We start from the raw sequence: 26,883 nt of genomic DNA, 5'->3' as shown, positions 1-26,883 counted from the left end.
TTCTTCCACCTCATTTTTTTAATATGAATTTATCTTTGAGATTGTTCTATATTAGTACAAATAGTGCTCCACTTCCAATTTATTTAGTGGCTACATAATACTCCACTATACCTATGAACTAAAATTTGTATTACCAAATCCCATGTAAATGGGTCATTACATAGTTTCCAATCTTTTAAAAGCAATGTCTCAATGGACTTCTTGTGTTTGTGTATAGGATTTTGCATATGTATTTTACTAAAAGCAAATGTGCTAAACCAAAGTATACAAACATTGAAATGTAATAAATATTAGGACTTATTCTCAACATGTGTTATACGGTTTGTACTCCCATATGAGAGTAACTCTTTTTCTGCAATCTTTCAAACACAATTTGCTATAAAAAAGATGTATTAATCCTTGTCAATCTGAGAACTGAAAGATTATATTTATGATCATGTTTTAATTTTGTTTTCTAACAATTAAAAGTTGAATATCTTAATTATTTTCTGTGAATTACCTACCCATAAATCTTAAATAAATTAGCTCTTTTTCTGTGATAATAATTGAAAATATCTTTTCAGAGTATTGTTTGTCTTTTTGACTTTCTTCTATGAAGATAGTATGCCTAACTTCAGGAAAACATCTTTTTGATATTTTGTCTCAGAGCACATTAAATTTACAGATAAATTAGGGAAAACTGACTTAAATATGTATACTTTGTATAATTCTTTTTGTGACTTGCAGTCACATTCTTGATAAATTTATTCTAAGTATTTTTTTACTGCTACAGCAAATTTGATCTTGTTCTCTATTTTGTCTTCTAAACTGAGGGTAGCAGCCTTCTTCTCTTAAGAGCCAGGTAATAAATATTTTAGGCTTTTTGGACCATGCAGCATTTGTTTTAACTACTCAACTCTGCCATTGTGACATGAAAGCAGCCAAGAACAAATGAGCATGCCTGTGTTCCAATAAAACTTTGGAAAAACAGGTAGCAGGCCTGAATTGGCCCACAGGCTGAAATTTGCCAACACCAGTGTTAAAGCGCTGTTTGTCTCTCCCTTTAAATTAACTAATAAAATCAACATTTATTCTATCTAATGTGTGCCACGCACTGGTATCTTCTAGTAGATGCTTTTTATGTTTAAGACTTTGCTAGAGAGAAGTGAAAAACAACCACCAAAAATAGGTCAGAGCATACATATACCCACATTCTATAATTCAGTCACTACTAAGGTCCCAGCCAACTTAACCCTCTACAGATAATCCTTTTTAAACAGTGAGCTGAGGCCTTTCACAACTTGACCAAGTAATTTAGCAGGAGCAGACAGGATTGAAGTGATTTCAACGGCAAATTTGTCCAGGGCCTGTGCAATCAAGGGAGCATTATTATTTGTATTCTTATAAACAATATTTTTCAAATAATTTATCTCTGCATCCATCTCTTCAGATTTCTTTCTAAATCCTTCATTAAGCAGATCCTCCCGGACCTAAAATAAAAGATGGGAAAGGAGTAAATATTTTAAAATCTGAATTTTTTAAAGAATCACATTTTTGTATTTAAAAACTTTGTGAAACCGTCGATATTTTATTACTAGAAGTGTTCTCTCTTACTAGATCTTGAAGGAGGATATTTGCAACAAGGAATATCTTCTGCCTCAGTACTGGACATTGAGAGAAAGCAGTTCACAAACTTGCTAATATTCACCCGCCATTTGGGTTTTGCTTGGGTACTAAACCAGGCATGAGAGCAAATGCTGTAATATGTTCCAACCAAAAAATGCCAGTTGGGAAAAATGCAGTAATTCTAAGTCTCACTTGGGATTGCATGGCCATCTACATCTTAAAAATAATAATAATAAAAAAAAATAATAGGAACTTATAAATTAAACTAGAAATCTTTATAAATACTTCCAGATGGAAAAAGAGAGAATTCTCCTGTGTTATGTCATGGCCTGGACTGGCTATTCTTACCAGAGACGAATGTAGCAAGGTTAGTTTTTAATAGTTGCCTGTATTTCTAATTAGGACTTATCCGATAGTTTTAGGTCAGTGTGGCTCTAACTCAGGGTCTTTGGATTCCTGATAATTGGCAGCAACCTTGGTAAAGTAAACCAGTTGCTGCTTATTTTAGGTACACCTGGTTGAAATATATGGCCTTGGGAAATCAGTTTAGAATCATCCAAAACAGTTCAAACCTATTTATATTCTGCAAAGGCTTGGATGGGCCAGAGTCATTCTGGACTCTCCAGAGGTTCAGTGTGGAGCAGAACTCAAAGGCCTCCGAAAAACTAGAAGGATTCAGGGCTTTTAGTGGGTCAAGCAGTAGATGGCAATGAAGCTTCTTTCCATTATGTTGCTCTAACCTTGACCCACCCCTTCCTGGGGCACCAGGGCAATGATCTTCAGGCACTAACAAGGTCGCAGCCAGACTTACCTTCAGCTTATGCTCCATTATCCTTTGCATCTCTCTAACATAGTTATCTCTTTCCTTCTCCAGTTTCTCTTTCAGTTGGCACTTGTTTTCCTCTAAACTCCTCTCTTGAGCCTCCTGCTGCTGCTGCTGCTCCAACTGTTTCTGTCTTAGAAGTTCGAGTTCCTTCTCAGCTGCCTCCTTCTTGGCTCGCTCCACTGTCCATGAAGATTTCAGAAAGGAAAAAATAATAGTTCAGAGCTGAGCTCTACTTGCCTGAGATCAGAGACCAAACAAAATTTGAAAGGGAGGTGGGAAATCCTGAATTCACCCAGTATCGACTTGGACATCAGGAGCAGGTTTAAAAATGTGATGGGAAAGCCCCTGCCTGTCCAGGTGGACTTACAACCACAATTGCCTTGTTATTTTCAGGTTCAGCAGAGTGCGTGTTTCACAGAAGGAGAGGCAGCTCATTGTTTCAGGAAGATCTTCCTCTCAGATTCCTCAGAGGGTATTGCAGGAACCACCCCACCCACTGTGGGCTAATCCCTGCCACTGTACCTGCTATGGCCTTCTCTGCATTTGTGAGAGCTTTGTCTGACTGCAGAATGGAATTTTCTATTGGTGCCTGAGACTGCAGGAAGCTCTGGAGGACCTCGTTTGCCTGAGGAACCAAGGAAGAGTAAACAACTTAAAGTTTCACTGAGGAGATTAGTGCTGCATAAACAAGTCCACCCATGTCATTTTTGCTTCCTGCTAAAAGCCTCCGGGAGGCCACTACTAAGTTCAAACTTAGTGTGACCGGAGAGCCTCCTTAACACCATTTCTCTCTCCCTGCTACCTGTCTTCCAGTGCTACTCCCCACAACCCAAATTAGGTTCTAGCCAGTCGTAACTACACACACTTGTACAAACATACACCCTTGGGGGCTTTTACATATTTATACATCTACCTGGGGCTCTTCCCTTCATGTAACATCTCAACTTGGAAATACACATACAAATACTTCAAAATTTACATCACCTTCCTTTTCTGGAACGTTTCCTAGACCATCTTCTCAATCAATGGGAAACACTGCCTCTAATCTGTGCTGCTGCTCTCCCCGACACTTGCTGGCTGTGTAACTCTAGGCAAGGTATTTAGCCTGCCTGTGCCCCCCAGCTCCCATTCGTAAAATGTGGACGGTATGAGTAGATGCTTCATAACCTTATTGGGAAAATTAAATTAAAACCTCTGTGGACAGTGCTTATCATTGCCCATCACATCAAAAATAATTGCTTGATATATTTTAGTTGTATTATTATCATAGAAAACCCATGGCAAAGGGTTTTATTATTATCATGTTTATTACCATGACTGGTGCAACTCAGGGCCACGGGTTCATAGTACATGGCTCTGTCTGCAATGGTCCATTTATTTGACTCTTTCTCACTTTTGATCCACCCTGAGTGCAAAGACTCTGACTTTATTTGTAAATTCTCAGCCCTTGACACAATGCCTGCCTTGTGGTTTGATGAAGGGAATGAATAATTTCTTTTCTGTCTCTCCTGGATTTCTGATTTCCATACTCTTTTTTTGGAAATGAACATTTCTACTGCCAAAGATTTATATACCAGAATAAATAAATAATGGACATCGAAAGGATTTATGATATCACCATGCTCTCTTCTTCCTTACAGATGGTGCTGTGTTATCAGATTTCAGGGACCCCTTGATCTGTTCTGTAGGCTTCCTTGTGCTCCCCTTGTCCTCACCTTTACTCCTTTCCTGGGCACTTGAGAATAGTCCTGTTCAATCTTTTCCTTTATTTCTGTGTAGAGCTTGAACCCTCCAGGGACAAAGAAAATTCCAGCTGAAATATTTTCCATCAGGGCCTTTGAAAGATGATTCAGTTTATCCCAACAGTATTTAACAGAGGCCTCTTCATTCTGCAGCAAGAAATCCTCCTTTTTATTCTTTATGATTTCCTACAAGGGAAATGTAAAGTCATCAGAAGAAAGGAATTGGGGAGATAAAATTTTAAAGAAACTAGGAGAATTGTCAATTGTTGCCATAAGTAAAAATGAACTCAGTGGCACCTAACAACAACAAGGGCATGCAATGCATCAGGAATCAGGGGACTTGATCTACTCCCAACTCTGAAAACTTTCCTAACCTGCCTGGGCCTCAGTTTCATCATCCGTGAAATGATGGGGTTGCATTACATAACCTCCATGATTTTTTGCACCTATAGCAGTCAGTGATCCTATCTTCAATGATACAATGATACAAGAGCATTAAAGTTAAGAATAGCCTGAAATGAGGCTGTGATAAGAGAAATGTTGGTCCTAAGGAATGAGAGAGTGTGTTCAGAAAAGCAACAAGCTCAGAAATGATTTTTGGCTGTTTTGTGAAAGCTTTGAATCCATAAAAGTATTCACGTAAGGAGTTACCTATATTGATTTTGTTCAGTGATCATCTAGATTTCTGGATAAAGTGCACAACTTTTAGGGGGAAAAAGGAGGGAAATACAGCCCCCTATAACTCTCTCTCTTATGAGAATTCAGACTACTTTATCCTTGAGTGAGAGATAAGCCATGGGGTCAATAAGGGTACCTGTAGGCTTCATTCCTTAATGGGAAGTGTCACAAAAGGTAAATACTAAAGTTAAATACCACAAACATCTTCTGGAACTCTTGATTTTCATCCCTGAAGCAGTGCTCCATGAAGACTGCAATGGCTTCCTTCTCAGAGGCCGTGTGAGCATCCAGAAGCTCCTGGACAGTGTCTGTGGGGAGCTTCACACTCTGAGCCATCTGCTTGCTGTAGTGGTCGACTGCCTTCTGCACAGCTGCTGTGTTCTCAAGTTGGGCCAAAGTTGTCACTGCGTTCTCTAAACAAGGCACTGATCCACTGTTGATGGCATCCACATAGGTCACCACCAGAGTCCCCAGGCCTGAATGAGGCAGGAAATTTAGGAATAAATATCAAGTTCCAAGATTCTGAGACTACATTTCTAAAATTACATGCACACACACACACTCACACCCCTACTTCCTTCTAATAGCATCACCTTCATTTTCCTATTGATTCTTCCTTCTATGGTTCTCCAGGTCAGAGCATTAAAAAAAAATTAAGTGTCTACCTTCATCTAACCTACTCAGGTGTATCAGGAAAAATATAATTTCCCATTAAAAGAAACTAAAAGGAAAATAGATTACACAAGTAGTCAGATAAAACAGAATAAATCAGATATTTATTCCTAATTCTTAGGCTTCCAATGAATTTTTAGGAATTTATGGCCAAATATTTATTTCTGGGCTTCATTACACTCCAAAAAATAGCCTTTGTATTCTCCTTGCGAGGAACATTTATCCTATAGGACTTTCCCTGAGAAGATGGTATATTCTGTTCTTATACGCCTTTAGCGATTTTATCATCAATGAAGGGCTTTTTCAGAAACGTGAAGCCCCAGATATGAATGACAATGTTTACGATTTTGGAGAGGGATTTGCAACCCCCCCCAAATTATAATACTGATACATATTTCTTCATGGAGTATAAATATCTGTCTACCCATACTTCTAATTCTAAGAAACACATTATATACTATATTCAACATATATTGTTGTTGTTAGTTGCTGTCAAGTTGATTCCAACTCATCCAGACCCTATGAATGCAGAGTAGAACTGCTCCATAGAGTTCTCAAGGCTGTGACCTTTCAGAAGCAGATCACCAGGCTTATCTCCCTAGGCATCGATAAAAAAAATAGGTGGGTTCAAATCGCCAACCTTTCAGCTAGTAGTTTAGTGCTTAACCATTTGCACCACCAAGAGACTCCCAACACATGTGAGGTCCCACAGAAATACAAAAAGGAGACTCACGATTCCCGTTGACTATGATTCCCTCTCTGAGGGTCTTGGTCTTTGCATTGGTGAAGATGTAAGAACAGAAATTTTTTGTTTGCTCTCGGAAATTAGGATCCAGTTCACCTTCTGGCACATCCTCAATATGGGCTAGGAGTTTTTTGTCACTTGTTGGTCGGTCAAAGACAAAACACTTCCTTTTTGGAAAGAAATTCCTGATGCACTCCCTGGGCAGATTGGATATTTGGGCTTTGAGATTTTTGCCTGAGAAATAGAAAAAAATATTATCATGGCCAAAGCCTTGGGGCACAGAAGCCAAAGATTTTCATGACCAGGGACTTTTGTATCTTTGCAGTCTTCAATGCTTCTATGCTCTGAAACATGTTCTGAAGAACAAAGTAGATAGTAAAATATTATGATGAAATGTGCAAAGACATGGAATTAGGAAAAAAAAAGGAAAGAATGCGATCTGCATTTCTTAAGTTGTAAAAACTAAAGAGAAAATTCAAGCCTCAAGTTGCAATATTGAAGGATTCTACGGGCAAAAAAAAAAAAAGACAAAGAAGTATCAAAAGGAGATGGAAGAAAAATACACATTCACTGTACCAAGGAGAGTTGGTTGACTTTCAACCATTTTAGGATGTATCATATAACCAAAAACTAGTGGTAATGATGGAAACAGTTTAAGCTGCACTGAAGGCATTGATGAAAACAGGCTCCAGAAATCGATGGAACACTGATTGAAATGATTCAACAAACAGATAGGACACTGGAAGTGCTTACTCCTCTATGTAAAGAAATTTGAAAGACAGCTACCTTGCCAACTGACTGGAAGAGATCTGTAGTTGTACCCATTCCAGAGAAAGGTGGTCAAATGGAATGCGGAAATTATCAAACAATATCTTTAGTATAACAAGCTAACAAAACATTAATGCAGATAATTCAAAAACAATTGCAGCCGTACATTGACAGGGAACTGCCAAAAGTTCAAGTTTGATTTAGAAGAGGATGTAGAATAAGGAATATCATTGCTGATGTCATATGGATCTTGGCAATAACTGGAGAAGATCAGAAAGATGTTTACACGTGTTTTATCGACTACACAAAGACATTTGACTGTGTGGATCACAACAAATTATGGATAACATTGGGAAGAACAAAAATTCCAGAACACTTAATTGTGCTCATGTGGAACCTGTACATAAATCAAGAGGCCTTCATTCAAACAGAACAAGGGAATACTACATGGTTCAAAATTAGATTTGTGCAGCAGGGTTGTATCCTGTCACCTTACTTATTCAAGCTGTATGCTGGACAAATAATTTGAGAAGCTGGACTAGATAAAGAAGAACATGGCATGAGGACTGAAGGAAGACTTATTAACAATCTGTGATATGCAGGTAACACAACATTGCTTGCTGAAAATAAAGACAACTTGAAGCTCTTACTGATGAAGGTTAAAGACCATAGCCTTCAGTATAGATTACACCTGAACAAAAAGAAAATGGCAACCCTCACACATGAAATGATAAACAACATCATGATAAATGGCAAAGAAATCAAAGATGTTAAGGATTTTATTCTACTTGGATAAGCAATCAATATCCATGGAAGCAGCACCCAAGAAATCAAATGACATATTGCATTGGGCAAAACTGTAGCAAAAGACCTCCATAAAGTTTTAAAAAGCAAGGATGTCACTTTGATGACTAAGGAGCATCTGACCCAAACTGTGGTCTTTTCAATCACTTCCTATGGACAAGAAAGTTGAATAATGAAAAAGGATGACAGAAGAAGAATTGATACATTCAAACTGTAGTTTTGGTAAAGAGTATTGAATATATAGTGGACTACCAAAAGAATGAACAAATGTCTAAATAAATCAACAGGAATGTTCTTTAGAAGCAAGAATGGCAAGACTTTGACTCACTTACTTTGTACAAGTCACCAGAAGAGACCATTCACTAGAAAAGGACATCATGTTTGGTAAATTAGAGGGCCAACAAAAACAAGGGATGGATTGATACAAGTGAGCCACAACAATGGACTCAAACATACTAACAATCGTGAAGATGGTGCAAGACCAGGCAATATTTAGTTCTGTTATACATAAGGTCACTGTGAGTCAGAGCCAACTCCAAGGTAGCTAACAACAACAACAATATGTTTATAGAGTTCCTTTAACATTTTTTTTATTATAATTAACATAGACATTTCAATGCTTGTTTGAAAATTAAGCTTACACAATGACAACTCTGGAGAGAAATTTGAGGAGATATATGTCCCAAGTAAAACACCTCTGGATGGTATCCCTAGAAGTGAACATGTTGCCAGGTATACAGAGGTTATTTATTACATGCTTATTGGATGTATGGCTAAATAAATGAAATATCAAATGTAAATTTCTGGTCTACTCCATCCCATGTAGAAATGGAGCTGTGAGACCAAAAAGAAGAAAAGCTACAAACAAGGATTGTTGTTGTGTGCTGTTGAGGTGATTTTTTGATTCACAGCAACCCAATGTGACAGAGTAGAACTGCCCCATAGGGTTTCCTAGGGGCTGAATTCTAGGCTGAATTCTTTACAGGAGCAGATCATCATGTCTTTTCTCCTGCAAAGCCACAGGTGGGTTTGAACCACCAATCCTTCTGCTATCAGCTGAGTTCTTAACTGTTATGCCATCAGCACTTCTTACAAACAACTCTAATGGGGCAAAATTAGGAAAAGGAAATTAGGAAAACTATTTCGAAGCAAAAATAATTTGTACATTGCTTCTGACTCCTAAAGACTGAATATATCCAAAATGTAATTTGAAGATATTGCCACAACTGTATAATCTCCTTGGGGTCGAGGACTATATTTGAATTGACAGAGTTACTCTTCTGCCTAGCCAATTTCTCAATAAATGTTTTGAGAAAGCCTGAGTGGAAAATGAAAGGAAGAACGAGTAAATGAAAACGGATATTTCTCTTAAGTAAGTTTTCATCAGATACCCAACTACATAAATATAACCCATTGGTTCATCCCACCCCTACTGAACCATCCAGTGTCCAGACAACGCTCTGATACCTGGAATCAGCTTCACGGCATTCTCCAAATACTCATCTTCTGTAATAGGGTGACCATGTAACTTCAATTCCAGAGTGAAATCACGTACAATCCAGATAAAGTCTGGAAAGAAACCCACAAACTCTATGGAATCTTCTACTTCATGAGGTCTTGACGAGGACTTTGCCCTGATTAGTTCTGTGAGCTCTGTCACATAACTGTGACTTGGCTAAGGAAAAGAAACTCTATACCTTGCTATGTCTATGTTTTCTATATTAAAAGTTAATATAAATACTCTCTTTTGCCCTGTATCCCCACTGCTCCACCAAGGCAATTAAGCTACAAGAGAAAGAAATTATGAGGAGAAACTGACTTGGTCTATATTTCCATAATTTCAATAAAGCATGGTGATTCAATTCCTGGAAGGATACTGCAGCTGCTCCAGGGCCTGGTGATTGATGGTGCCCATGCTGTTGTAGACAAAGGTGCTGCTCAGAAGCACAGCCAGTGCAAAGATCCAGGAGTCATTCTTAGTGTCTCCCTAGAAAACACATTGCAGTAAGGGACTTAGAAGATTACTCATTGGAAACTTGTTCAGACATTTATTTTATCAGTTTTTCCCTTATTATTTCAACTAACATACTGGCTGTGCAAAGAAACAGGTTTTCTTATGAATTCAATTATGTCTCTGAAAACAGAATTGGAAATCCTAACCCCTATACCAGTAAATATGAAACTGTTTGGAATAGGGATTTTCTTTTATTGTTAATGAAATCATACCAGATTTGGGTCCTAGACCTAATCACTGCTGAGTGGTGTCTTATAAAAAGAGCAGAATAGACACAGAGACACAGAGGGCAGATGTGTCTATAAGTGCTGGGATGCCAAGGATTTCCAGCAGCTACTAGAAGCTAAAATAGACAATGAAGCATCTCCTCCTAGAGCCACGCCCCGAATGCATAGTCACCGTGAATCAGAATTGACTAGATGGCAACGAACAGCAGCAATAAGAATAGCCTCTTGAACTGTGAGAAAACTGAGAAAATATATTTCTGTTCTTTAAAGCCACCTACCCATGGAATTTTCTTATGGCCAAAACTAAAGTAAATCCCTTGCCATCAAGGAGATTCTAACTCATAATGACCCGATAGAAGAGAGTAGAACTATAGGGTTTCCAAGCAGCAGCTGGTGGGTTGAAACTGTCAACCTTTTGGTTAGCAGCCCATCTCTACCTGCTCTGCCACCAGGGCTCACACAGCCCTAGGAAACTAAGACAGATCTGAACACAGACACGAATGTAAATCTCAACTTTGACCCTTACAATGTTGAGAAAGTGGGGAAAATAGCTTATTCATTACTTTATTTCCCCAAACCCTAATTCTTTTTTTTAAAGTAATCAATTAGGACACAAAGAAGTGGGTCTTATAAAAACAATAAACTGTTTGGACAACAAGAGTATATCTTTTCATATCTGGTTTTAAAAGTAAACACAGAATTTAGGCAGAAATGGTGAGCTATAGAAATTTAGTACTGTATCCAAATGAGTCCTAAAGTAAGACAAAAAATAAATCACTCATTTCACCTATTAGCACAGACAAAATACCAAAAATACACCTTAAAATGTCTGTCGTAGAAACAAGACCCATACCTCTCACCATGCACAAAAACTAACTTAAAATGGATCAAAGACCTGAATATAAAATCTAAATCAATAAAGACCATGGAATTAAAAATAGGGACAATGCTAGGAGCCCTAATACATGGCATAAACAGTATACAAAATATTACTAACAATGCAGAAGAGAAACTAGATAACTGGGAGCTCCTAAAAATCAAACACCTAAGCTCATCCAAAGACTTCACCAAAAGAGTAAGCAGATTACCTACAGACTGGGAAAAAGTTTTTAGCTATGACATTTCCCATCAGCGTCTGATCTCTAAAATCCAGGATACTGCAAAACTTCGCTACAGAAAGACAAATAACCCGTTTAAAAAATAGGCAAAGGCTACGAACAGAAACCTCATTAAAGAAGACATTCAGGTAGCTAACAGATACATGAGAAAATGCTCACTATCATTAAAAAAAAAATGCAAAACTACAATGAGATTCCATCTCACGCCAACAAGGCTGGCATTAATCCAAAAGACACAAAATAATAAATGTTGGAGAGGCTGTGGAGAGACTAGAACACTTATACACTGCTAGTGGGAATGTAAAATCGTACAGTCACTTTGGAAATCGATTTGGCTCTTCCTTGAAAAACTAGAAATAGAATTACCGTACAATCCAGCAATCCCATCCTTGGAATATATCCGAGAGAATTAAGAGCCTTTACACGAACAGATACATGCACACCCATGTTCACTGCGGCTCTGTTTACAATAGCAAAAAGATGGAAGCAACCAAGGTGCCCGTCAACGGATGAATGGATAAATAAATAAATTATGGTATATTCACACAATGGAATACTTCTTATCGATAAAGAACAATGACGAATCTGTGAAACATTTCCTAACACGGAGGAATCTGGAAGGCATTATGCTGAGTGAAATTAGTTAGTTGCAAAAGGACGAATATTGTATAAGACCACTATTATAGTAACTGGAGAAATAGTTTAAACAGAGAAGAAAATATTCTTTGGTGGTTACAAGAGCGGGGAGGGAGAGGGGTTTTCACTAATTAGAGAGTAGATAAGAATTATTTTAGATGTAGGGAAAGACAACACACAATATAGGAGAGGTCAGTATTACTGGACTAAACTAAAAGCAAAGAAGTTTCCTGAATAAACTGAATGCTTTGAAGGCCAGCATAGCAGGGGTGGGGGTTTGAGGACCATGGTTTCAGGGGACATCTAAATCAATTGGCATAATAAAATCTATTAAGAAAACATTCTGGCATCTGGAGTCTTAAATACCGGCAAGTGGCCACTTAAGATGCATCAATTGGTCTCAACCCACCTGGAGCAAAGGAGAATGAAGAACACCAAAGACACAAGGTAATTAATTATGAGCCCAAGAGACAGAAAGGACCACATAAACCAGAGACTACATCAGCCTGAAACCAGAAGAACTAGATGGTGCCTGGTTACAACCAATGACTGCCCTGACAGGGAACATGACAGAGGACCCCTGAGGGAGCAGGAGAGCAGTGGGATGCAGACCCAAAGTTCTCATAAAAAGAACAGATTTAGTGGTCCGACTGAGGCTATAAGAACACCAGAGGTCATGGTCCCCAGACCTTCTGTTAGCTCAAGATAGGAACCATTCCCAAAGCCAACTCTTTAGACGGGGATTGGACTTAACTATGGGATAGAAAGTGATGCTGGTGAGGAGTGAGCTTCTTGGATCGAGGAGACACATGAGACTATGTTCGCATCTCCTGCCTGGAGGGGAGATGGGAGAGCAGAGGGGGTTAGAAGCTGGCCGAATGGACATGAAAATAGAGAGTGGAAGGAAGGAGTGTGTTGTTTCTTTAGGGGGAGAGCAATTAGGAGTATATAGAAAGGGGTATATAAATTTTTGTATGAGAGACTGACTTGATTTGTAAACTTTCACTTAAAGCACAGTAAAAAAAAAAAACCTGTGTTGTAGAATAAGCGTATGCTTTCATAAAACCAGAGCAGTTACAGGTGCATCAAAGCCTTTCTGAACGTAATGTGTATGGCTGATGAGTTTTACCTTAGGAAATGTAAACCCAACTCTCTTAGCTCCAACTCTCAAACACACACTTCATAGGGTACCTCTGAAGGTGGATCAGAAGCCTTTTTCTGATCCCCTGGAAAGGGAGTGATGGCTCTCTTTTTTCTTTTCAAGACACTCTAATACTTAAGTGTACGCGGTAGTGGTTGTAATGTGCTGCCTGGATCCCCCTTAGGCACTGAAGGACCTATTCCCCCAGCTGTTGGGAGTACTGATAGAAGACAGCACTCAGCTGTCAGGCCTCTTAATGACAAAACCTGCCAGGGTAGCCTTCCAGCGATTAATCAGCAACTGGGGATAAAGAACCAGCACTGTTGTTCCAATTCAGGATAACTCAAAAGGGCTATTCCAGTTACAGAGCTTCCCATGGAATTGACAAAGGTGTGGGGTTGCACTGCAGTGCAGATTCTCCTTCTACCTAACCTGCTTCTTTCCTGATCACACTATATTAGTTCTGACTGCGTGTGCGTGGTCTCCTCAACTGGCCATAGGGCTTTGGAGGGCAAAGTCCTTACGTTAATTACTAAAATCTACAGTACTGAGTCCAGAGGCCTGGAACCCAACTGCTCAAAAGAATCTATTAAATTGAATCCAATCATTCACCCCAGGGCCAAAAAATAAAAGAACTTACCTAATATACCATGATATCTAATTTTAACTAGAAGTGAGGTTCAAAGAGAATAGAATTTGCTTCATTTGCTATAATCGGATTTTTAGATTTCTGGAACAGATCGCAGCAGTTACAAAGGACCAGGAAGAGATAAGGAGAAAATTCAGAGTAAAAGAATCTTTCTGTGATTCTCTGCCTTACCTTTTCCACATCGCCCAAACCCTCAGTGTCCAGAAGGACCAGGGTGTGGCCGGGCTTGGAGGGGTGGGGCGTACACCACATCCAGATGCCCTTGGTTTCAGACTGCACTGTGGAGCCCAGAGGGAAGCCTGCAAGGAAATAGGAGAAAGCAACATACGGTGATGGCAAATAGTCCAGGCTGCCCACTTACTACTCTTAAAAAACATAGATTTGTGTGATTGTAAAGGCCTCAGGATACAAGATGGTACTTTCTCTATTTCATCAAGGATGTCACCTTTTTGTGTCATCTATTTCAAGAAGCAGGGAGGACATCAATTATGAGAATGATGCCAAGCAAGGGCTCAAGATGGAGACAAAGTGGTACCCACTGCATCAGACAAAATGGGAGGTCAGTGGTAAATGCAAAAAGAGCACTTTGGAAGAATGGCAGGTCCAAAGCCAGAGAAGAGTGGATTGAGGAGAGGACATGGGAAGGGAAAAAGTGGAAAAAGGAAACTGAGACAATATATTTTGTTTTGAAAAGTGGTTGAAAAATGAGTGGCAGCCACAATGGGATGTGGAGCCCAGAAAGGATTTTTAAGATGATAAATATTCAAACATCTTTATATGTTGATGGAATATTCCATAGAGAAAGCAAAATATGTTGCAAAAGAGAAGGAAGAACAATTTCAGGGGCCCAGTTCCTGATCACATAGAAAAAGGGAAATTATTAGCACTAGCAGAAAAGATTTTCCTTACCAAGAGTAAACCAAAAATTACAGGAAAAGATTACAGTAAGGGAGTAACATGGTAGTTAGAAGGTTGTTTTGTTGCGAAGTTAGGTTCTCTCTTCAGGTGAATCTGGAGGAGAGTTAAGAAGCTGAGATATAGTTGGAATCAGGCAAATGGCCCCTGCCCCAGAACAACACTCACCATTTTTCTGTCCTGCCAGGCAGTTCATCAGGTAGGATTTTCCTGTACGATACATTCCTGCAATGGCCACCACCACCACCGGCTGGGATATCTTGTCAAGAATCTCTACAGCTTCCTGGTTCACTTTCAGCTTCTGGTTCTGGTTTTCCACCAGACAAATGGGGGCCATCATGGTGGGTCCAGATGCCATGGTAACCTGCTGACCTAGAAGAGCCTCTCCATAGAAATAATATCACAAAGTCATTCTCTGCCTTTGGGTGCCCATTGCATGAGTACATCAATTTAGGGCTGTTGGGACTTCTGCATTTTTCTATGGGACAAAACGTAGGCCGGCTTTAACTGACTATAGAGCACTTCCTCCATCATTAACCACATCTCTGATGATCTAGTGATAAAACACAGGTTTACCAATCTCCAAAGTTTTACTTCCATAACAGCAATAAAATTCAAGCATTTAATACCATGGGTTGAGTACCTACAATACGGCAAGCCCTCTGATACATGTCTTACATACCTGATCTCATCATTACTTACGAGAACCTGAAAGTTAGCGATTAATATCCACTTTGCAAATGAGATAAAAGATAAAGTGAATATGTCATCGAGCCAGAATTACATACCTGAAAGTGCTGCAACCACTTACCTGGCAAAATAATCTTCCTTAAAAACTTGGTTATCCTATAAATTCCTTGGTCAACAACCTACAGTAGCTTTCTAGTGACTATTGCAAACCAAAATGCGCTCTCTAAGGCATTACTGTGACTAGATGGCCTCCTCTTTTTTTCTGCAGACTTAGTAGAGTAACAGGGATACGAGCAAGAAGTGGATGAAGAAGCAGCTGTGTGGGAATGAGGACCATCTAACGAATGCAGGCTCCCTTCCTAAAAAGTACGGAAGGATAATGTCCTGAATCTTAAAGGATACAGGCTGAAGTACTTAGCTGAGAAAGTTTGGTTTTTCTGCAACTTACTCCCAAGAATGGAAACCAGAGAAAGAGTAGAGTAAGAATAAAAGTAATGATAGGAATAAGGAAAGGGGAAAGTGAGAAGAAAAACCAAAGAAAAGGAAAAAGAGTAAGAAAAACAATGTATCATTGTATGTTATCTAGAGGGACATAACAATCACACCCAGTTGTGTCAATTCGGACTCACAGCAACCCTGCAAGACAGAATAGAATTTCCTCATTCCAAGGCATTAATCTTTATGGAAGCAGATTGCCACATCTACAAAACAGCTGGTGGGCTTGAACTGCAGACCTTTCAGTTCGTAACTAAGTGTTTAACCACTGCACCACCAGGACTCCTTAGAGGGACATGTAGTATATATGTGTTTAGAGAGATAAAACAAATGTGACAAAATGTCACCAGGGGGTGAAAACTTTATTGGATTCTCATCGTAATTTTTTTTAAAGATAAAAGTTTACTTTTTAAAATTAAATATTAAAAGTACAATTATTCCATGGGTCTCCTGGCACATTTTTGGTTGCCATTATATTAAAATGATATTCTCTCATATCTGCGTGCTTTTCATAATAAAAATATATAAACATAATATTTTGTTCACATGCTGCAAATATTAAGTTTTCTATCTATACAGTAAAAATTCAAGATGCATCTAATACCATCAAAAGTGCCAGCTCTACCATTTACTCCTTGTGAGACCTTAAAAAGGAGTCTCCCCTGACTACGCCTCAGTTTCTTAGGGTAATTATAAGGCTACCCAGTGCTAATGTGAACAAAATTATAGGTCCAAGCTATAGGGTGTTTTGGATAAGTAGGTGAGACTCTATAAACTTCTATCTTGGCCCAATATGCAGTACAAAATAGGATTTCAGTAAAAGTTACTGAATTAGATGGAAATTAATCTACAATAATTGCAATAAATAAACCGATCCACTCCACTAAATGAGAAGTAGAAAAGTGGTAAGACTGCACCCTGTCAAAGGAGGAAAACAGGCAGTCCCATCCAGTTCCAGCTCTCACAGATTTCACTGTATATTTCAACACAATCTATAAACTCTAAATTACTGAGAGCAAAGTATACAAAATAATTTTTTATTAGAGAAAACCAGGAATGAAGTTCAAACATACCGTTCCTGTACAGTCTCTTTTTGTCTGCATTTTCAGTGTGAGGAGCAAGGGATACGGAGGTAAAACACGAGCCCTTAACAGCAATATTTTAATTACTGGAATTGTACGGTACCCTCTTTAAAAGACTAAAGAACATTGTTGGAAGATGTGGATGTTACTGCAAACAATTTTATAAAAACCAGGTCTGTTGTTTATTAGCTGTGAATGAACCACAGAACTTTTAACTTCAACGAACAAGTACAGGTGTTTGATCTTGCTCAGGAGCTTTTTTTTTTTTCATAATGAGATGTACGTAAGAATCTTTTGGAATTGGTAAATCCCAGATTCCAGGCCTATGTATCTATATGTGTAATAAGTGTTACAGTGACTCTGGTGTACCTACGAGAAACAAGAAACACATACACAAAGTTCTGACTATATAGTTATTTTTAACTTCCAAAAATCAATTATGTACGGATTAAATTTATTTCTACATAGATATTTAGAATGATAAAATCATACTCTGAAGCTTTCTTAGTATGACTAATAGAAATTATTTCTTTATATTACAATTGTCTGTAAACTCTCAGATGGAGACGGTCTTGTTTTCTGTGTCCCCAATGCCTGCCCTAGTGCCTGACAGAGGGAGGCTTTTTCCACTCCACTGAATCGACTTGAGGGCATTGGGTTTTTGGTGGCTGGGTTTGCTGCTGCCCTAAGTCAATGTTTGAAGAACAGCACATCCAAGGGGACAGTGTGCCTGGCTGTGTCTCCCAGCTAAGTGCATCTAGTCCAAATGGAGAAAGTGAACTTCCCCCAAACTAAAGCCAGCAACCAACCGCCCTCCCAGGCCAGACTATCAGGCAGATTGCCCTTCCTGCCTATTCCTCAGTTATTATTTTGAATCAAAAATTGAAGGGTTTAAATTCAAGACTAAATGGCATGTAAAAGAAAGTGAACATACCTGTTCCACTTCACAGGAGCAAGTTCTCAGCTGCCTCTCACTCACTCCTTTGCCTCTTTCCTCCTCCCACCTTTCTCTCTTTCCTCCTCCCACCTTTGTGTTCCTCCTTTGTGGAAGCTGAAAAAACAGAGACTGTTAGTCACGCCTGTAAATGGAATGGTGCAGTAAAACTGAAATTGAAAGGAAAAGTAATTCATGGTATTTGGGACATTTAGGAGGAATATGTCTGAATTTTTTCTGTCTGAATTAGCTGACTAGAGCATGAGTGCACGGGTGTTTGGTGCAGGGGTGAAAGGAAGTTAGAAATATCCATAGTTAATTAATAGTCATGCTTTAGTAAATACAGCCCTATCAGCTTTCTCTACCAGTTTACTCTAAACCCAGTGCCACCCAGGTTAATCTAAAAAAAAAAAAAAAAGTGTCAATAAATTCCGGTTTCCTTCTATCTACCCTTCCTGATTTAACATTCTCAGTACACTCGCACGTCTGTTTTTCTGATTCCTGCTAGCCCATAGTAGTGAAGCCTTACAATTTTTTAGGTGAGACTTTATTTCTTTCTGAAGCGGAGACTCCATTTCCCTGCTGGTGTGAGTACAACGAGGGAGGTGAGCACAACCTGGAGGTGAACAAGCATCACCTCATGAATCAGCTGCCATCGGTGGGTCTTTACCTGGTATCCATATAAGTGGATGTTACTCTCCTCAAGAAGAGAGCCTCTTCTGCTGCCTATGCGGTGCAGATCCATCCACCCAAATGTTTCAAACCCAGGACGTGGACCCCAATCTTTCATTACAAGGATCCTCACTTTGGCGTCATGAGTCCTGGTGGCACCAACAGTTAAGAGCTAGGTTCAAACCCACCCAGCAGCTCCACAGGAGAACGACTTGGCAATCTACTTCTGTAAAGGTTACAGGCAAGAAACCCTATAGGGCAGTTCTACTCTGTCCTATGGGGTCACTGTGAGTTAAAATCAATCTGATGGCACCTGACAAAAATAATAGTTTTGGCATATGAGATCTCTTGAGGATTTTCTTACTCACTTTTCTTATTAGCTTTGCTACCCTTGTAATTAATATCTGGGACTGATTTTCACCACAGTTTTTCTGTGGCTGTAGGAGATCATAGTCTTTTTAAATTGCTATTTGTCTTAGTCATCTGGAGTTGCTATAACAGAAATACCACAAATGGATGGCTTTAACAAAGAGAAATTTATTCTCTCACGGTCTAGTAGGTTACAAGCCCAAATTCAGGGCATCGACTCCAGGGGAAGGCTTTCTCTCTCTGTCAGCTCTGGAGGAAGGTCCTTGTCCTCAATCTTCCCCTGGTCGAGGAGCTTCTCGAGTGCAGGGACCCCAGATCCAAAGGATGCACTCTGCTCCCAGTGCTGCTTTCTTGGTGATTTGAGGTCCCCAACTCTCTGCTTGCTTCCCCCTTTTATCTCTTGAGAGATAAAAGGTGGTGCAGATCACACCCCAGGGGAACTCCCTTTACCTTGGATCAGGGAGGTGACCTGAGTAAGGGTGGTGTGACAATCACACCCTAATCCTCTCAACATAAAATTACAATCACAAAATGGAGGACAACCACACAATACTGGAAATCATGGCCTAACCAAGTTGATACACATATTTTTAGGGAGACATAATTCAATCCATGACACTATTCTAGATATTTTCTGACTTTCATAGCACATCTTGAATTAATAATTGGCTAACCTGAGACAGTCGACTTTTTTCAAGGTTTCTAAAATCATTAATAAAAGCAACTACACAGTCCTTCTCAATTGTCCCCATACTACTCAAGGGCCAATGCTTCAGCATCCCTCTGTACCTTACCCTAAACTAACCACTGGAGATAATCTAGCTGGGGGGTCTGCAAACTTTTTGCATGGAGGATCAGACAGTAAATATTTTAGGATCTGTAGGCTGCTATGGTCTCTGTCATTACTATTCAACAAAAGCGTCTATAGACAATACATAAATAAATGTACATGGCTGCATTCCAATAAAAACTTATTTTAAAAATAGGCAATGAGACAAATTTGCTTAAGTGCCATTATTTTTTTCTGACCCCTTTCTAGACAATTATGATACTACTACAGATAGGAGTTATCAACATCCCACATGTCACTCTCTAACTGGGTAGTGTTCCAATTCCAGAATCCCAGTCTGATTGCCTGCTTCTTAGGCCATTTTTATATCAGTCATCTGCAGTTGGATTCTCAAAAAAAGTAAAACCTGAGCCAATAACTTGTAGGCAACTGGGCAGTTTACTTGAACAGGAAAGAGTGAAACAGAGGAGGAAAAGTCAGTCTAGAGTACGTTATTAAATGGTCACACCTTGGACACCTGGAGCTCACTCCTGCTGTGGACTCTCTGAGGAACTCTGGAGAATGCACCTCAGACTTTCCCATCAGAGAATCGGAAAAGGAGAGTATTGGTAAACTGGTTTCCACACTGATTGTTAAGAGTAGCCCCCGTTTTTGTGTTAACTCACATTTGCTCATGCTATTCAGAATGACTATTCAGACTATTAAGAATGACTGAATAGTCTCCTCCAGGCATCAAATATGGCAGCACCAGAGAAGCCCCAGAACAAAAGGAAAGAGATTTATAGTGCAGCTGAGACAAGGCGCTGTGTGGCTACATCTGAATGCAGCTTGGGTTCTGCAGCAATGTTGGAGCAAAAACAAAAATATGGTCCAAGAGAATGTGAGATGAGACATAAAAGATGTCTGACACTGAGGCATTATCTTAAAAGAGGGCGTGATGGTTAATGTTGTGTCAACTTGGCTAAACTATGATTCTCAGTGGTTTGGCAGACGCTATGTAATCAGCTCCCATTTTGTAATCTGATGTAAGCAGCCAATCAGTTGAAAGAGGGTTTTCCTTCAGGGTGTGGCCTGCCTCCAGTGTATAAATAGATATTCTGACAAAGCTTACTCTCTTTCTTGGCTCTGTAAGCTTCTCATGCCTGACCTCAAGTTCTTTCAACATAAGCCTGGAGAAGTCTCTACACTGCTGACCAGCAGATTTTGGATACGTCAGCCCCTGCAACCATGAGAGCCAGCAGAGATTTTCAGCTTGTCACTTGACCCACAGTCTTGGGACTTGCCAGTCCCAGTCCCCACAGTTGTGTGAGCCATTTCCTTACTATTGTGTGAGCCATGTCTTTGAAGTAAATTTATATATGTACGTGTATATATATTTGTTTGTTTATTTATTTATATATCCTTCACTGGTTTTGCTCTGGTAGAGAACTGAGACTAAGATATTTGGAAGCAGAGTGAAGGGTGCTGCTCTTGCCTATGGGAAGGACATGAATTTTGGGGGGCCAAAAGGTGGAATGTTATGGGTTGAATTGTGGCCCCCAAAATATATATATTATAAATCCCAACCCCTATACCTGTTATAATCCCATTTGGGAATGTGTTTTCTTTGTTATGTTAATGAGGCAGTGTTAATTAAGCAGCAAGAAAACACAGGATAGGAGAATATAGCTGCCAAGCCACATAATGATCAATCACCAAGGAACCATGAAACATAAGCTGAAAAGAGACAAGGACCTTCACCAGAGCCAACAGAGAGAAAGTCTTCCTCTAGAGCATCACCCTGAATTCAGGCTTCTGGCTTTCTAAATTGTGAGAAAGTAAATTTCTGTTTCTTAACCTACCCACTGATGTTACTTCTGTTATAGCAGCACCAGATAACTAAGACAGGGGGAAGGAAAGATAACAAAATAGGGAAAACCTAATAATTATCAAAGCCATTTCGAGAGAAAAAAATAATTAAATTAAAAAAAAATTTTTTTTTTTAATTTTTATTGCTTAAGAAGGAGTCCCTAGGTGGCTCAAATGGTTAAGTGTTCAATTACTAGCCCACCAAGACAGGCCTGGTGATCTGCTTCTTGAAAACCTAATAGAGCAGTTCTACTCTGTACACATGGGGACATCACGAACCCAGTCAACTCAACAGCAACTAAGAACAGCAACAGTAAGTTGCCTAAGAGGCAACGTGCTAGACCCTGCTAGATAATGTTCCTAGACTCTGTCTTTGACAAAGACACTAAAATGAAATTACATTTCTGAAATCAATGTCTCTATGATTGACAGTACCTGGGCAATGTTTGGAGCAAATTAACCTCACAAGCTTTGAAATCTGATAGAACTTTGGCTCATTCCTCTTCCATCATTAACCAGAGACGTGACTTTATTACCTCAAGTGAAAAGTGGAAATAACAATAGTGCCTTCCTTTTTTTTTTTCCCTGAATCTAACCTTCCCAGAAGGTAGAGCCTTAGATGTAATCTCAGTAAAATAAAAATCTTGTTAATTGCTTTGAAGCCTGTCCAGAGCTAGATTGCATAAACACAGGAAGCTTCCCAAATATCACATTATGGACCAGTTCATGTGTATGTGATGAACGCTATACCACTGGTGCAAATAACATATTTTGGGAACTCAGGAAAAGCATGTATTAATTATGTTTGGAGGTTATACACATGACTTCATAAAGAAGATGGCATTTTGTATGGCCCTTAAAAGACTTCACAAGAATTTCAACAAAGAGATGTCAAAGGGAATGCATTTGAAACAAAATGAGCAAATTAATATGCTAGGAAAGTAAATTCCATATGAGGATTGAGGGGTAGGCCTCTTGGGGAACCTGAAAAGACAGACTGACAATGAGAGTGAAAAGAAAATTGCTCCTGGATTCTTATTCTTTTTTGCTTGGGCAATGGGAAGTTACTACAGGCTTTTAAGCTTAGTTAGAAATGGCTTTAGAACCATCACTCCAATAGCCACACAAGAGAGAGAATGGAACTGCAGGAGTCTGGAAATGTGTTAGGAAACTGTTTCCACAGTCTCGAGGAGAAGTGTTGCTGCAGGGCTTGGGTAGGTGGAAAAGGCTCTTTTAAGAAAAGAATCTCTGCCAGTTTCACCATAGAGGGACCATTCATTTTACATTCCCTATCGTTGGGTGCAGTCCAGTTGATTTTCATTAGCGCTACTAGAGAGTTCAGCATTCTTGCCAGACACAAAATCAACCCACAAAAATAAACATTTCTCTAAAAATCTACTGAAACAGAATTTTAAAATAAGATAGCATTCATAATAGAAAAAAAAAGAAAAACATTATTAAGTATACAGGAATTAATTTAAACAGAAATTAAACGGGAATACAGCAGGTCTCTATATAGAGAGAATTAAAGCTCTAACAAAGAACAAAGGAGATCTGAATAAGTAGAGAGATATTCCATACTCTGGGATGGGATAATATCAATTCCCCCTCTTATTAATCTATAAATATAAAGGATATCATTAAAATTCCAGCTGGATATTTTGAGCATCTTTAAATTTTGTTCTAAAATACGAATGGAGGCATAAGGATCTATGAAAGGCTAATTCAGTATTCAAAAGAAGACAAAGGAGGAGGAGAACCAGTAGAAGAGGTGGTGGTAGTATAACCTGTTGCCACTGAGTCAATTTCAACTCATGGCAACTCCATGTATATCAGAGGAGACTTGGGTTCCATAGGATTTCCAATGGTTGAATTTCTGGAAGTAGTTCACCAGGCTTCTTCTGAGGGACCTCTGCATGGACTCAAACCTCCAACCTTTTGGTCAGCATCCAAACATATTAAACATTTACACCACCCAGGCACTGCAGTTTGTTGTTGTTAGGTGCAGTCAAGTCAGTTCCGGCTCATAGTGACGCTATGATACAACAGAACCAAACACTACTCAGGCCTGCGCCATCCTCACAATCGTTGTTATGTTGCAATGTCTGTGTTAATCCATCTCCTTGAGGGTCTTCCTCTTTTTCGCTGACCCTCTACTTTACAAAGCATGATGCCTTTCTCCAGGGACTGATTGCTTATGATAACATGTCCAAAGTACGGGAGACATAGTCTCACCATGCTTCCTCCTAAAGAGCATTCTGGCTGTACTTCTTCCAAGACAGATTTGTTCCTTCTTTTGGCAGTCCATGGTACACTAAATATTCTTCACCCACACCATAATTCAAAGGATTCAATTCTTCTTTGCTCTTCCTTATTGCTTGTCCAGCTTGCGCATGCATGTAAGGCAATTTAGAACACCATGGCTTGCGTCAGGAGCACTAATTAGTCTTCAAAGTCACATCTTTGCTTTTGAGCACTTTAAAGAGGTCTTTTGCAGCAGATTTGCCTAATGCAATACATCATTTGATTTCCTCGCTCCTGCTTCCATGGGTGTTGATTGTGAATCCAAATAAAATGAAATCCTCGACAACTTCAATCTTTTATCCATTGATCATAATGTTGTTTATTGGTTCAGTTGTGAGGATTTTTTATTTCTTTAGCTTGAGGTGTAACCCATACTGAAGGTTGTGGTCTTTGATCTTCATAAGTAAATGCTTCAAGTCCTCTTCATTTTCAGCAAGCAAGGTTGTGTCATCTGTATAACACAGGCTGTTAATGAGTCTTCCTTCAACCCTGATGCCCCGTTCTTCATATAGCCCAGCTTCTAGTGTTATCTGCTCAGCATACAGATTGAATAAATATAGGGAAAGGATACAACACTGATGCACACCTTTCCTGACTTTAAACCACATAGTATCCCCTTGTTCTGTTCCAACGACTGCTTCTTGACCTATGTACAGTTTCCTCATGAGCATAATTAGGTGTTCTAGAATTCCTGTTCTTTGAAATGTTATCCATCATTTGTTATAACCCACACAGTGAATGCCTTTGCAGTCAATAAAACACAGGTAAACATCTTTCTGGTGTTCTCTGCTTTCAACCAGGATCCATCTGACATCAGCAATGGATATTCCTCATTCCACATCCTCTTCTGAATCCGACTTGAATTTTTGGCAGTTCCCTGTCAATGTACTGCTGCACTTTTGAAAGATCTTCAGCAAAATTTTACTTGTGTGTGATATAAATGATACTGTTTGATAATTTCTGCATACGGTTGAATCACCTTTCTTTGGAATAGGCATAAATATGGATCTCTTCCATTCGGTTGGCCAGGTAGCTGTCTTCCAAATTTCTTGGTATAAACAAGTGAGTACTTGCAGTACTGCATCCATTTCTTGAGACATTTTAATTGGTATTCTGTCAATTCCTGGAACTTTTTTTTTTCACCAATGTCTTCAGTGCAGCTTTGACCTCTTCCCTCAGTGCCATTGGTTTCTGATCATATACTACCTCCTGAAATGGTTGAACTTTGACCAATACTTTTTGGTATAGTGACTTTGTATATTCCTTCCATCTTCTTCTGATACTTCCTGCATCGTTTAATATTTTCCCCATAGAATCCTTCAGTATTGCAACTCAAGGCTTAAATTTTTTCTTCAGTTCTTTCAGCTTGAGAAATGCCAATGCTGTTCTTCCCTCTTGGTTTTCTAACTCCAGGTCTTTGTACATGTCATTATAATACTTTATTTTGTCTTCTTGAGCCACCCTTTGAAATCTTATGTTCAGCTTTTTTATTTCATCATTTCTTCCATTTGCTTTAGCTACTTGACGTCCAATAGCAAGTTTCAGAGTCTCTTCTGACATCCACTTTTATCTTTCTTTCTTTCTTTCTTTTTTTTAATGACCTCTTGCTTTCTTCATGTATGATGTCTTTGATGTCATTCCACAACTCGTCTGGTCTTTGATTATTAGAGTTCCATGTGTCAAATCTATTCTTCAGATGGTCTCTAAATTCAGATGGGATATACTCAGGGTCATACTTTGGGTTCTGTGGACTTGTTCTAATTTTCTTCAGCTTCAACTTGAACTTGCTTATGAGCAATTGATGGTCTGTTCCACAGTTGAACCCTGGCCTTGTTCTGACTGATGATATTGAGCTTTTCCATTGTCTCTTTCCACAAATGTAGTCGATTTGATTCCTGTGTATTCTATCTGGTGAGGTCCACATGGACAGTCATCACTTACGTTGTTGAAAAAAGGTATTTGCAATGAAGAAGTCATTGGTCTTGTAAAATTCTATCATGTGATCTCCGGCATCATTTCTATCACCAAGGCCATATTTTCCAACTACCAACCCTTCTTCTTTGTTTCCAGATTTCACATTTCAATCACCAGTAATTATCAGTGCATCTTGATTGCATGTTTAATCAATTTCAGACTGCAGAAGTTGGTAAAAATCTTCAGTTTCTTCATATTTGGCCTTAGTGGTTGGTATATAAACTTGAATAATGGCTGTATTAACTGGTCTTCCTTGTAGGCATATATATGGATATTACCCTATTGCTGACAGCCTGGTACCTCAGGATAGATCTTGAAATGTTCTTTTTGACAATGAATGCAACACCATTCCTCTTCAAGTTGTCATTCCCAGCATAGTAGGCTATATGATTGTCTGATTCAAAATGGCCAATATCAATCCATTTCAGCACACTAATGCCTAGGATATCAATGTTTATGCATTCCATTTCATTTTTGACAATTTCCAATTTTCCTAGATTCATACTTCATACATTCCATGTTCCAGTTATTAATGGATGTTTATAGCTGTTTCTTCTCATTTTGAGTCATGCTACATCAGCAAATGAAGGTCCTGAAAGCTTGACCCCACCCATCTCATTAAGGTCGACTCTACTTTGAGAGGCAGCTCTTCCCCAGTTGTCTTTTGAGTGCCTTCCAACCTAAGCGGTTCATCTTCTGGCACTACATCAGACATTGTTCTGCTGCTATTCATAAGGTTTTCACTGGCTATTTCTTTTCAGAAATAGACAGCTGGGTCCTTCTTCCTCAGCTGTCTTAGACTGGAAGCTCAGCTGATATCTATCTTCCATGGGTGACTGTGTTGATATTTGAATACCGGTGGCATAGCTTCCAGCATCACAGAAACCTGCAAGCCCCCACAGCGTGACAAACTGACAGATGCATTGTGGAGGGACTCCAGTAATATTACAAAAAAAAAAAAAAAAAAAAATCCATTGCTCTGGAGTCAATTCTGACTCAGCAACCCTATAGGACAGAAAGGAAATACCCCATAAGGTTTCCAAGAAGTGGCTGGTGGTGTTGAACTGCTGACTTTTTGGTTAGCAGCCCAGCTCTTAACCTTTGGACCACCAAGGCTCAAGTAATAGTACAGAAGGGCATTATTAACCTACAGCTAATAAGACGCTATAACAACTTATAAAAATA

General features: G+C 39.2%; 1 protein-coding gene across 1 annotated transcript; it reads right to left on the bottom strand.

The window, feature by feature from the left end:
* Positions 1-630: 630 nt before the first annotated feature.
* LOC126073311 (guanylate-binding protein 6-like) lies at positions 631-16,867 on the bottom strand. The gene is made up of 11 exons (XM_049879854.1): positions 16,799-16,867; positions 14,709-14,922; positions 13,797-13,924; positions 9,718-9,827; positions 9,308-9,504; positions 6,257-6,502; positions 5,047-5,327; positions 4,147-4,359; positions 2,954-3,056; positions 2,417-2,610; positions 631-1,469 (listed from the first exon to the last, which is right to left on the bottom strand). The coding sequence occupies exons 1-11, from the start codon at positions 16,826-16,828 to the stop codon at positions 1,236-1,238; spliced, it is 1,950 nt and encodes a 649-aa protein (XP_049735811.1). The 5' UTR covers positions 16,829-16,867; the 3' UTR covers positions 631-1,235.
* Positions 16,868-26,883: the final 10,016 nt, after the last annotated feature.

Source organism: Elephas maximus, chromosome 3 (assembly GCF_024166365.1).
Source record: "Elephas maximus indicus isolate mEleMax1 chromosome 3, mEleMax1 primary haplotype, whole genome shotgun sequence".
NCBI classification, from domain to species: domain Eukaryota; kingdom Metazoa; phylum Chordata; class Mammalia; order Proboscidea; family Elephantidae; genus Elephas; species Elephas maximus.
The sequence above is the reverse complement of the archived record's forward strand: the minus strand, read 5'-3'. Positions and strand labels throughout refer to the sequence as shown.

Coding starts and splice junctions, on each gene's coding strand:
- LOC126073311 (XM_049879854.1), bottom strand. CDS start 16,828: ATGCAGACAAAAAGAGACTGTACAGGAACG. Junction 14,923..16,798: donor AAAGAGACTGTACAGGAACG/GTATGTTTGAAC, acceptor TTCTATGGAGAG/GCTCTTCTAGGTCAGCAGGT. Junction 4,360..5,046: donor AGTTCCAGAAGATGTTTGTG/GTATTTAACTTT, acceptor TTTCCCTTGTAG/GAAATCATAAAGAATAAAAA.